Genomic DNA, 12,156 nt, shown 5'->3' with positions numbered 1-12,156 from the left:
ACTTGGCTCGGGAAGTGCATTGCAAAATTCGCAGCAGTGTGCCTTTTACAGGACGGCTGCGTTTCAGTTTTTGTATCGTTTTGGAAAGGGAAAATCTGGCAAGTTCACTTTTAAATGGGAACTGAATCGAATTCCTAACCCTCCCCTAATTTAAATTAATCCTTGGGCCCTATTGACTTTGGTGGGCATTGGGGATGTAGCAGATGGGGAATGTAGCAATGACATTCAGTTTGGTTAAAACTTCCTCATTCACCCCTCTCTATCCTCCGTCCAGGGACGCAGGTGGCGCTGTGGGTTAAACCACAGAGCCTAGGACTTGCCGATCAGAAGGCCAGCGGTTCAAATCCCCGCAACGGGGTGAGCTCCCGTTGCTCGGTCCTTGCTCCTGTCAAACTAGCAGTTCGAAAGCACGTCAAAGTGCAAGTAGATAAATAGGTACCGCTCTGGCGGGAAGGTAAACGGTGTTTCCGTGTGCTGCTCTGGTTTGCCAGAAGCGGCTTAGTCATGCTGGCCACATGACGCGGAAGCTATACACCATCTCCCTCAGCCAATAAAGCAAGATGAGTGCCGCAACCCCAGAGTCGGTCACGACTGGACCTAATGATCAGGGGTCCCTTTACCTTTACCTATCCTCTGTCCAGATAAGGAAGAGTTGTTATCAGAGTTCAAGAGCACATTCCAGCCAGGGAAAACCACTACAGGTGCAAAGGAAGACCAGTGCGAAGTGTGACCTGGGGAGAGGCAAGAGCTCCGAAAGCCAAATAGAGAGGACTGGGGGCCATATTCAGGCCCCCAGGTCTGGGGTCCTCGACCCTGGGCTAAGTGAAGCTTATTTTGTAGGTGTGATAATAATTGTATTAAGAGATCCCGTTGTTTGCCTTTGGGTCGTATGTGATCGCCGAAGATGACATGTTCCCGATAGATCTGCCAGGCAGAACACTTGAACCAAAGGAAAACACTGTATGGCGGCTAGATGGTGTCTTTTGGTCTTCCAGGGAAGTTCTCTGCTGTGTATGCCCAACGTTCTCAAGGTGTATCTGGAAAACGGACAGACGAAAGCTTTCAAGTTTGACTCCAGCACTACTGTCAAGGTACTCTGAGCCGGACCCTAGATTTTACCTGTTATGTTTTGAGTTTTATTATATTGCAGAAGGTGCTGGGGCCTGATGCATAAATGAACATTTGGGTATTGAGAAGTGTCTTGGAAATAGAATATGGAGGTTACACACACACACACACACACACACACACACACACCAGTCTTGAATGGGTGACTTGTGCCACCCCAGTAAAGCGCCGAGGGCCTTCTGGCGATTCCCTCATTGCTAGAAGTGAGGTTACGGGAAACCAGACAGAGGGCCTTCTCGGTAGTGGCGCCCGCCCTGTGGAACACCCTCCCTTCAGATGTGAAGGAAATAAGCAGCTATCTTATCTTTAAAAGACATCTGAAGGCAGCCCTGTTTAGGGAAGTTTTTAATGTTTAATGCTGTATTGTTTTTAACACTTGATTGGGAGCCGCCCAGAGTGGCTGGGGAAATAAATTATTATTATTATTATTATTATTATTATTATTATTATTATTATAAAGCACTTCCTACCTGTATCAATGCGGGACGCGGGTGGCGCTGTGGGTTAAACCACAGAGCCCAGGACTTGCCGATCAGAAGGTCGGCGGTTCGAATCCCCGCGACAGGGTGAGCTTCCGTTGCTCGGTCCTTGCTCCTGCCAACCTAGCAATTCAAAAGCACATCAAAGTGCAAGTAGATAAATAGGTACCACTCCAGCGGGAAGGTAAACGGCATTTCCATGAGCTGCTCTGGTTCGCCAGAAGTGGCTTAGTCATGCTGGCCACATGACCCGGAAGCTGTACGCCAGCTCCCTTGGCCAGTAAAGCGAGATGAGCACCGCAACCCCAGAGTCGGCCACGACTGGACCTAATGGTCAGGGGTCCCTTTACCTTTTTACCTGTATCAATAGCCCCATTCAGGCAATTTTGCTCCCTCTCCATGTAACATTGTGCAAAGGAGTAGCAGGGCTGTGCATCCTAGTGCCACCCCACTGTCCTGCCTCCTGCCAGCCCTGCCTTCATGCTATCCATGCACTGGGGGAAGAATTGATGAGGGGAGTCTGCTGAGCACAGGGTCATGTGGGTATCCTACACACATTCAGTGGGCTTCTCTATTCAGACGTTCCCCAATGCATAGATAGAGTGCGGGTGGAGCTGGCAGGAGACCAGGTGATGGGTCTACAGTTGATGTGTAGGTAGAGAAATGCCCAACTAGGGCTTATTTGGTAAGCTTATCTAGTTTTGATTTCTTGCTGTTTCTGTAGGATGCTCTGCCTGGTAGATTTTGCTGTGGCCTGATGTGTTTTATCACAAAAATCTATGTGATGCGTGCTTAAGTACCACTGGTTCTTTTTATTTTTATATTTTTAAATTGAATTTGTATGTCGCCTTTCATCTGAACATCACAGGGCAGTTCACAACATACAAATACAAAATGGGAACGCAAAATACAAAAACAAGGCAAGCATCCATAACTCTGTGATGGGTTGTACCCCATGCTAATATCTGTTTTAACCCATATAGGCATGACTTATTCTCCCCCCCGCCCCAAATCATTATAAAATCCCAGTGAAACCCATGAGATTTGGGGTGCTTAGTAACCCCTGGAATTAGACAATCCATCGCAATGGGTAAGCTTTTGTATCAAGAAACCTGCTGTGCTCTGAAACATCTCAGATACCTTTGAAAGGGTAGTTTGCCAAGGAATTCTCCCCATGGGTCAGCTCTGCCTCTCGCCCATTCTGCTGCCATTAACGGTGCTCCAGATCTGCCACCCAAGATGGACGCTTCACGTTGCCTGACGTGTACTCCCAGCTGCGGGAATATCCACGCGTAGCCCCAGATAATTTATCCAGGGGCATAGATTTGCTGCTTAATTTGTTGCTTTCCCATCAATAATTGGCAGGACATTATTCTCACTTTGAAAGAGAAGCTCTCCATCCGGAGTATTGGTTATTTTGCCTTGGTCTTGGAAGAGCAGTACAATGTGTTGAAGATGTATCTTCTACATGAGGATGAACTCATCGGACAGGTCAGTTGCAGTACTTTTGGTGCTCCCATCAGCGAAGGGCGGTGGACAAATGGGAAGAGCAACAGGAAGTACAGTGGTGCCTCGCAAGACGAAAAGAATCCGTTCCGCGAGTCTCTTCGTCTAGCAGTTTTTTCATCTTGTGAAGCAACCCTATTAGCAGATTAGCGCTATTAGCGGTTTAGCGGCTATTAAAGGCTTAAGGGATTAGCGGATTAGCTGCTAAAAGGCTATTAGCAGTTTAGTGCCTTAGAAAAAGGGGATGGGGAGCGAAAAAAAATTGCAAGAATCGCAAGACATTTTCGTCTTGCGAAGCAAGCCCATAGAGAAATTCGTCCTGCGAAGCACCTCAGAAAATGGAAAACCCTTTCGTCCAGCGGGTTTTCCGTCTTGCGAGGCATTCGTCTTGCGGGGCACCACTGTACATTACAGATTGATAACTTCCTGTTGCAGGGAGTTTGAGCTACCCTCAATGCTTTGGCACAACGGCCCCTCTGATTATTACTCCTAACGAGCTCCTTTACTAATCCAAGCCTTGGGCTCCATTCTGAGGGGAAAGGCAGAGCCCACGTTTAAATGTTAGTGCAATTATTTCAGCTGGATTTTTAAAATACAGTGGTACCTCGGTTTTTGAACATCTCAGAAGTTGAACATTTCAGTTTTTTAATGTCTCGGAAGTCGAAAATTTCGGTTTTCAAATGCCCAAAACCCGGAAGTAACTGCTTCGATTTTTGAATGCTTTTTGGAAGTCGAATGTGCCACGCGGCTTCCATATTGAGTCTTCCAGAAGTAAATGCTTCGGTTTTCAAATGTTTCAGAAGTTGAACGGTCTTCCGGAATGGATTACGTTCGAAAACTGAGGTACCACTATATGCAATTGCCTGTGTTGTATTGTGAAATCGCTTTGAGATACTTCATCGGAAGATATAAATAAGTGATTGGTCGTGCTAGTCCGTCTAGACTAGCAGCTACTAAAAGGGGGGGATGGCTCCTCAGAATGTGTGGGTGACTGAGAGCAGCTTCATTGGAGCCCTCCAAAATGCCAATTCTCAGAAGGATCTGTTCCCGCTAGCATTTCAGAATAGTGTTACAACAGCCATGCATTCTGTTTGTCAAGCAAATCTCTGGCCCCCTTTCTAGGTGTTGCTGGTGGTGGTAGCTCATAAGTCCTGACTTTATCATATGTTTGTTTGTTCTTTGTCTAAAACACCATTGGAATGTCCTTTGAGTCATATCAGACTTCAGGTAGACTTCAGGCAAATGGTGTCCCCCCCCCAATACACTCCAGATAATCCTGATATACTGTTCTGCAAAATCTATTCCACTTCCACTATAGACAAGGGAGGTGCGAGGAGCTAAACTGGATAGTGAAACTCCACCCACCTAGCCCTAAGATATCATATTCAACAGTTACCCCAGTGCCAGGTTACCAAATAGGCAAAATAGGCACCTGCCTGTGGGCCCCATTCCTTTTTGGGGCCCCATGAAAACGGATCAAAATAGTATTGATTTGATCTTGAAAGAAAATGGCAAACAAGCTTTGTTAAAAGAAGAGAAGAAGAAGAGTTTGGATTTGATATACCGCTTTATCACTACCCGAAGGAGTCTCAAAGCGGCTAACAATCTCCTTTCCCTTCCTCCCCCACAACAAACACTCTGTGAGGTGAGTGGGGCTGAGAGACTTCAGAGAAGTGTGGCTGGCCCAAGGTCACCCAGCAGCTGCATGTGGAGGAGCGGGGAAGCGAACACGGTTCCCCAGATTACGAGTCCATTGCTCCTAACCACTACACCACACAGGCTCTCTCAATGTTATTCCACTAGAGCACACACACAAATTAAGAATTGCCCACACTTTCTCAAGCAACCATCTTTGCAAACCGTAAGAACTTGCTTATTACGGTTCAGAAATGGAAGCAAGAGGAGCTACCTACATTAGAAGAATGGAGAATGAAGATGACGGACTATGCAGAGCTTGATAGACTGACGGGAAGGATCCGAAATCGATGAGATCAGAGATTTATAGAAGACTGGGAAAAGTTTACAGAGTATATGCACAAACTAAGTGAAAATCAAATAACGCTTGTAAGCTTTAATGAAGCTCTGTAACAAGAAACGTTAGAATATGAGTAAAATAAGATTTAATTTATAAAAATAATAGAAGTAAGGTTTTAGAAATGTGTAAGAAATTAAGAAGGGAAGGAGTATCAGTCAAGTTGAGGGAAGTCAAAAAAGAGAATGGATATAAAAAAAAGAATTGTATAAATTTTATATTGGAAAAATTGAATAAAAATTATTTACAAAAAAAAAGAAGAACTTGCTTATTACAAAAATCAAAAATGAGAGTGGACATTTTCAGGAAGCTGGATACCGAGCCAAATCACTGTGTTGTGGCAGTAATTCTCTTTTTTCTTCATTTCAGGTAGTTCAGAGGAAAGAGTCTCATGATTACCGCTGCCTCTTCAGAATCTGCTTTATACCCAGGGATCCACTGGATCTGTTGCAGCAAGATCCAGTTGCCTTTGAGTATCTCTATTTGCAGGTGATGTGGTAATCCATCATGTGTCAATCTATAGCCCTGTGTGCCTTGGTTGGGGTTTTTAGCAACACCTAACAGGAACCCAAGGGTGGCGCTGTGGGTAAAAGCGAAAGGTCGGAGGTTCAAATCGCCGCAGCGGGGTGCGCTCCCGTCGCTCGGTCCCAGCGCCTGCCAACCTAGCAGTTCGAAAGCACTCCCAGGTACAAGTAGATAAATAGGGACCGCTTACTAGCGGGAAGGTAAACGGCGTTCCGTGTGCTGCGCTGGCTCGCCAGATGCAGCTTGTCACACTGGCCACGTGACCCGGAAGTGTCTGCGGACAGCGCTGGCTCCCGGCCTCTAGAGTGAGATGAGCGCACAACCCTAGAGTCTGTCAAGACTGGCCCGAACAGGCAGGGGTACCTTCACCTTTTTAACAGGAACCCAAAAGGTATTTCTCAATATTATACTTTTGCCACAGCTCTGCTGCTGTCACATCCCACTGAAGTGCCTGCATAGATTAGCAACTGTGCGTCACATACATAGCTCATAGATCCCACAAAAATGGTGCTTTCCATTTTTTTAAAAACGCATTTTTAAAACAAGATCCAAAACACAATGCACTTGGTAGGCTTTTCAAATTTGCAGCTCTTGAGAACTTCAGCATCCATATTCAGATGTGAATCTGACTCAGATAATTTGATCTATGATTTTTTTTTTAACTTGGATTTTATCAAGGAGAAAAACCCAAAGCATGTATGTTGTAAATCTTAACAAATACAGTAATAGGAATATAAAAGCAAGTACGTAGTATTTTGTATTTGTATATTCATTGAGCATGTTTATTCACATTTGTGTTCCATTACGTTTTGAGAGTCATTGTTTTGGATTCCAGTGTGCTTGCATATGTATGTATATATTCATGTATGCATATGTAGGAGATGCTATGACTCTGCAGCTTTGGCAAGCCACTGGGAAAAACAAACAATTACTGTTAGAATTGTTGCTAGGTGTCCTCTACCATCATCAGTGGTGGATTGGGGTCATCTTACAGTTTGGATGTAATGGTCTTATGGTAAAGGGGGTCTTTAGATGGTATATTACTACACAGCGTCTTAAAAAGCAGAGACATCACATTGCCAACAAAGGTCCATATAGTTAAAGCTATGGTTTTCCCAGTAGTGATGTATGGAAGTGAACGCTGGACCATAAAGAAGGCTGATCGCCGAAGAATTGATGCTTTTGAATTATGGTGCTGGAGGAGACTCTTGAGAGACTGCAAGAAGATCAAACCTCTCCATTCTGAAGGAAATCAGCCCTGAGTGCTCACTGGAAGGACAGATCCTGAAGCTGAGGCTCCAATACTTTGGCCACCTCATGAGAAGAGAAGACTCCCTGGAAAAGACCCTGATGTTGGGAAAGATGGAGGGCACAAGGAGAAGGGGACGATGGAGGACGAGATGGTGGGACAGTGTTCTTGAAGCTACCAGCATGAGTTTGACCAAACTGTAGGAGGCAGTGGAAGACAGGAGTGCCTGGCGTGCTCTGGTCCAGGGGGTCACGAAGAGTCGGACATGACTAAACGACTAAACAACAACAACACTTTAAAATGTTATAAGCCAGATCAGCTGCATTTTGGGGCCCTCCTACTTATTTTGCTGAGTGGGACCCTAGACTTCTGCCCTTAAGTTCTGCTTGACAGGACCATTTACCAGGGACACCAACTTCTGGGTTTGCAGAGAACGGATGGAGTGGTTGCTTGTGGATGGGAATAGCTTGCATGAATGAAATGGTGTCTTTCTCATCTTGCTAACCTGGCTCTGTCATTTTCAGAGCTGCAGTGATGTGCTTCAGGAGAGATTTGCTGTCGAGATGAAGTGCAGCGTTGCTTTACGGCTGGCTGCGCTGCACATCCAAGAGCGGATTATCGCCTGTGCTCAGCCACAGAAAGTCTCTCTGAAATATATAGAGTAAGTCACACTTCTCCGAATGTGGCAATGTACTTCTCTAGCCAAGTAGGTATGTGCAAAACTAGTGTCAAATAGATGTTGAAATGCATAAAAGCTAGTGGAAATAACATACAAACATGCATTGTATTAGGGGAAAATGCTGAGCAATTTTTTATGAGGGCTTAGAAAACTATCCCAAATTGAATTTAGGATTGGGGAAACTGAGACAGATTTTCCCATCTCTATGTCTTAGTGCCACAATGGCAACTCCTGGTGTGCTAATTTTTCCCCCACTGCATATGATCCCCTGCAATAATGATGGCACTGGTGGGGGAAAAGGAAAAAGCAAATTCTTCCTTTCACTATGCCATTAGGACACGGGTGGCACTGTGGGTTAAACCACAGAGCCTAGGACTTGCCGATCAGAAGGTCAGCGGTTCGAATCCCCGCAACGGGGTGAGCTCCCGTTGCTCGGTCCCTGCTCCTGCCAACCTAGCAGCAGTTCGAAAGCACTTCAAAGTGCAAGTAGATAAATAGGTACCGCTCTGGCGGGAAGGTAAACAGTGTTTCCATGCGCTGCTCTGGTTTGCCAGAAGCGGCTTAGTCATGCTGGCCACATGACCCGGAAGCTGTACGCCATCTCCCTCAGCCAATAAAGCAAGATGAGTGCCGCAACCCCAGAGTCGGTCACAACTGCACCTAATGGTCAGGGGTCCCTTTAACTTTACCTTTTAGCACCAGAAAGCAGAGTCAAGCAGCTTCTGATCACCTCTATCATACGCAGCCAATGACCCCCCTCCCTCTCTGGGATGACTTTCTTTAAACACAAACAGTTCTGTAGGGTTATCCTCTCCGACATTTGCTCTCTGGTTTTGTTGTTGTTGTTGTTTTGTTTTTGAACAGGAAGGACTGGGGAATCGAAAACTTCATTTCCCCAACTTTGCTCCGAAACATGAAAGGCAAAGACATCAAAAAGGCCATTAGCTTTCACATGAAGAGGAATCAGCTCTTGCTGGATCCGAGACAAAAGGTAATGCTGCTTTAGCACATCTCAGAAAGATCCCTGACTGCTTTGTTTTACGGAGTTCGCTTGCTGCTGTTGAACAAATCTGTTCAGTGATCTTGATCAGTAGTCTAGAGTAGTCTAGGTTCTCCATTCCAGATTTAGTGGACTAAAGTAAAGAACACAATGTGGGAAAGAGTTAGATTGGTTTGGCTGCATGCTTGTGATGCAAGCTGAATATTAAACACTCTCCTCTTTTTTGTATATATATATATATGAATTTTCTGTTTTACAATTTAAAGAACTCATTTTTACATCCTTAACATATCCATGACTTCCCTTCTTCTCTTTCCATGGTTCATTTTACATATCAGAAATCCCTGCATGTTTTACAAAAGCCATACCATCCAGTATTCCATTATTGCAGCCATCAAAACTTATTTACACTGTTGAATTTGTCTTAATGCAGCCGGCATTTTCAGCTGTACACAGTTATTTCCCATATATTCAATAAACATAATTCTCTAAGCATATGTTCTTCTTGTTCTCTTTTTCTATATGTTAAGTCTGCAAGCTGTTCATATGCTGTCAACTTAAGTTGCCATTCTTCTTTGGTTGGGACCTCACTCACTTTTTATTTTTGGGACTAACAAAACACAGGCTGCAGTAGTGACATAAATAAATAACCTTTTTTGACACCTGGGAATTTTCATCTGACTTATCCCCAACAGAAAGGTTTGTGGGGGAAGAAGTACTTCTAAACATTTATTTCAATTCATTATGGATCATTTCCCAATACTCTTACCCTTTTACAAGTCCACCGCATATGAAAGAATGTTCTCAGAATATTAAACTCTTAAGCCTACTAAGTGACTCATACACTAGAGGTTGATCCAAACACCTGGCTAACAGTGATGGGGCTTGGTAGAGCAATACACTAGTACCTTGGTTTTTGAACAGCTTAGTTGCCGAACAAATAAGCTCCCTGGTTCTGGTTTTCCACTTGAGTGCAGGAAGCTCCTGCAGCCAATGGGAAGCTACACCTTGGTTTTTGAACAGTTTCGGGAGTCGAATGGACTCCTGGAATGGATTATGTTCGAGAACCAAGGTACCATTGTATAGTCACCGCCACTTGTACCAGGGTAGAAGGTAGGTCCAAGGACAAATTCCAGCCAGGCAAAAGTAGTCAAGGAGCATAGGAAGAGGGGCTGGCAAGGGGTGTGGTTTGGGGAAAGAGGGTATGTCTGGGAAGAGGGTGGGGTCTGGTAAGACTCCCAAAGGTCATATGGAGAGACCTGGAGGTATGCATTAGTTCCCAGGGCTTCCCTCTACAAAAACATTGTAAAATTAATGAATGTTAGAAGGATGCTGGAATGAAGCCATATGGTTTTAGCAGAAATGTAATAAAGAATTAAGTAAAAGCTGGTTGATAACGGGACAAAATGAAAAATTTAAGGTTAGACTGTTAAGATAAATTATAGAACAAAAATTGAGAAAGATGGAAATAATTTGCTGAAATAGTTAACTGAAATAGAATACAAAAAAGGGAGGTGTGAGGAGGTTGATGAAACAAGTTAATGAAAGGTAAAGATATGGAATATTGGATGTGTGTGTTTAGTGTCTTTTTTCTTGTTTTTTTTCTCTGTATTGTTTTATTGCCTTTTTATGTTTCTATATTCCTTTTTCTTTTTTTCTTTTTTTTCTTATGTATTGCAATTGTAATTGTAATGTATGTTTTGTTAATTTTTTTATTGTATTTTCTGTTTCTTTTTTCTTTTTTCTGTAATTTCTAAACTTCTAATAAATATCTTTTTTTAAAAAAATAGTTCCTAGGGCTTCCCACCCCTGTCTTAGATTATCGTTTCAGCATTGCGTTGCCATTGCTTACCTTGATTTGTACAATAGCTGGTTTTCTGAACTATGGCTAAGCATTCCTCTCCACCGTTGCAGCACCTCCTCTCAGCAGCACATGTGCGTCTGTGTTATCTGCAGATCCTGGGGGATCTGAAACTCTATGGAGGAAAGATCTTCAATGCCACACTAATGGTAAGGTCGTTATCTGTTTAACACAGTGTATCAGCAATCTCTGAAAGACACTTTTGATGTATTTTTTCAGCTCCTTTACTGTGAGAACTCAAGAGCGTGGAAGCAGTCTGGGTCCAGGGTAGGGATGGACAAATTTGTCAGTTTTGGGTACTCGTCGTTTCTCACTTTTCCAACCTTGATTTCACGTCTCCACGTATCCACCTCAGTCTGTGATTTATTTATTTTTTAAAGTCCTTAAGAAAATGCATCAGCATCTTGGAGCGAATTTCACCTAAAAAGCAATTTTTGTATGCAATGTTACCTAATATATGTTTCTTTGCAAGCTACGTTCCCTAATATAATGCATTTTAATGCTATTTCCACTAATACACACACACACACACACACACACACACACACACACACACTTCACAGGAGAACGGCATTGGAGGAGCTTGTCAAAATTACTTCCTTATTAAATTTCTATACAGTTGTACCTTGGTTCTCGAACATAATCCGTTCCGGAAGTCTGTTTGACTTCCAAAAACGTTCAGAAACCAAGGCGCGGCTTCCGATTGGCTACAGGAGCTTCCTGCACTCAAGCGGAAGCCGCGTCAGACGTTCGGCTTCCAAAAAACGTTCAAAAACCAGAATACTTACTTCCGAGTTTTCAGTGTTCGGGAGCCAAAACATACAAGTACCAAGGCGTTTGAGAACCAAGGTACGACTGTACTGCCCTCCAGTCAAAGATCACAGGGCAGTTTACAATATAGAAACACAAAAATAAATGCTCTTGCTAGGAGAATAGTAGAACCAGGTTCCAGAATAGGAAAATGTTGGGTGGAATTCAACATAGCGCTAAATGGAGCATTTGTGGTCTGCTTGTGCAACAAGACTCCCCCCACCCCCGGCCGCCAACCCTCCTTCTAAATCTGTTTTTGGGGGGGGGGTTCCCCCAGTCCTCCAGAGCAGATTTAGGTGGTGCAAGGGGAGAGGGCAAAATGTCTCATTGTATGAGCTAAATTTATTCTGCACATGCAGCAGTTTAGTTGAATCCTGCCCATTATTTATATTATTTTTAGATGGTAGCTCAAAAATTATGCTTAAAAGAGTATCTGAACTTTTCAGAAACGTCTGTTTGAGGTCAAAGGGCGTTGAAACTAACTTGGTCAATAGCCCACTGTTTCTCTTTTCTTTATTTTCTTTTATTTTGCATTTAACATTCGCATTCATATATAGATCATAATCATATACAAGTAGAATCCTCTGAATCCTTGGATTTCCCCTCAAACCTGCGTGGGTTCCAGAATTATTCTTTTCCAGCTGCATTGTGTAATGTTCTCCATATTTCTTTTTAGCTGAATTCTTACCAGAGTTCTTGTTACAAGTGTTGTCAAAATCCTGCCAGTCTTTTTAATTGCTTAGTGTTCTTCTAAGTAACTTTTAAAAAAATACCCCATTCTTTATTAAATTTATTATTCAGTTGGTTTCTGATCTTCCTGGTCATTTTTGCCATTTTGGCATAGTCCATCATCTTTAATAACCATTCTTCTCTGGGAATGAGCCCAC

General features: G+C 43.5%; 1 protein-coding gene across 5 annotated transcripts in view; it reads left to right on the top strand.

Moving 5' to 3' along the window:
* Window positions 1-12,156, top strand: part of FRMPD1 (FERM and PDZ domain containing 1) — a 92,749-nt gene that overhangs the window by 69,389 nt on the left and 11,204 nt on the right. For 4 of the 5 annotated variants that reach the window (XM_083419397.1, XM_083419398.1, XM_083419399.1 and 1 more), the window contains exons 8-13: window positions 996-1,091; window positions 2,973-3,098; window positions 5,515-5,634; window positions 7,444-7,580; window positions 8,463-8,589; window positions 10,513-10,608. In XM_083419397.1, coding sequence (XP_083275523.1) covers window positions 996-1,091; window positions 2,973-3,098; window positions 5,515-5,634; window positions 7,444-7,580; window positions 8,463-8,589; window positions 10,513-10,608 — 702 coding nt within the window. Of the gene's footprint in view, window positions 1-995; window positions 1,092-2,972; window positions 3,099-5,514; window positions 5,720-6,061; window positions 7,581-8,462; window positions 8,590-10,512; window positions 10,609-12,156 lie in introns of all 5 variants that reach the window. The other variant, XM_083419401.1, reaches the window with a different exon arrangement.

The sequence above is a fragment of the Podarcis tiliguerta genome, assembly GCF_965153285.1.
Source record: "Podarcis tiliguerta genome assembly, chromosome: 17".
NCBI lineage: Eukaryota > Metazoa > Chordata > Lepidosauria > Squamata > Lacertidae > Podarcis > Podarcis tiliguerta.
Note: the sequence above shows the minus strand (reverse complement) of the source record. Positions and strands in the feature narration are given on the sequence as shown.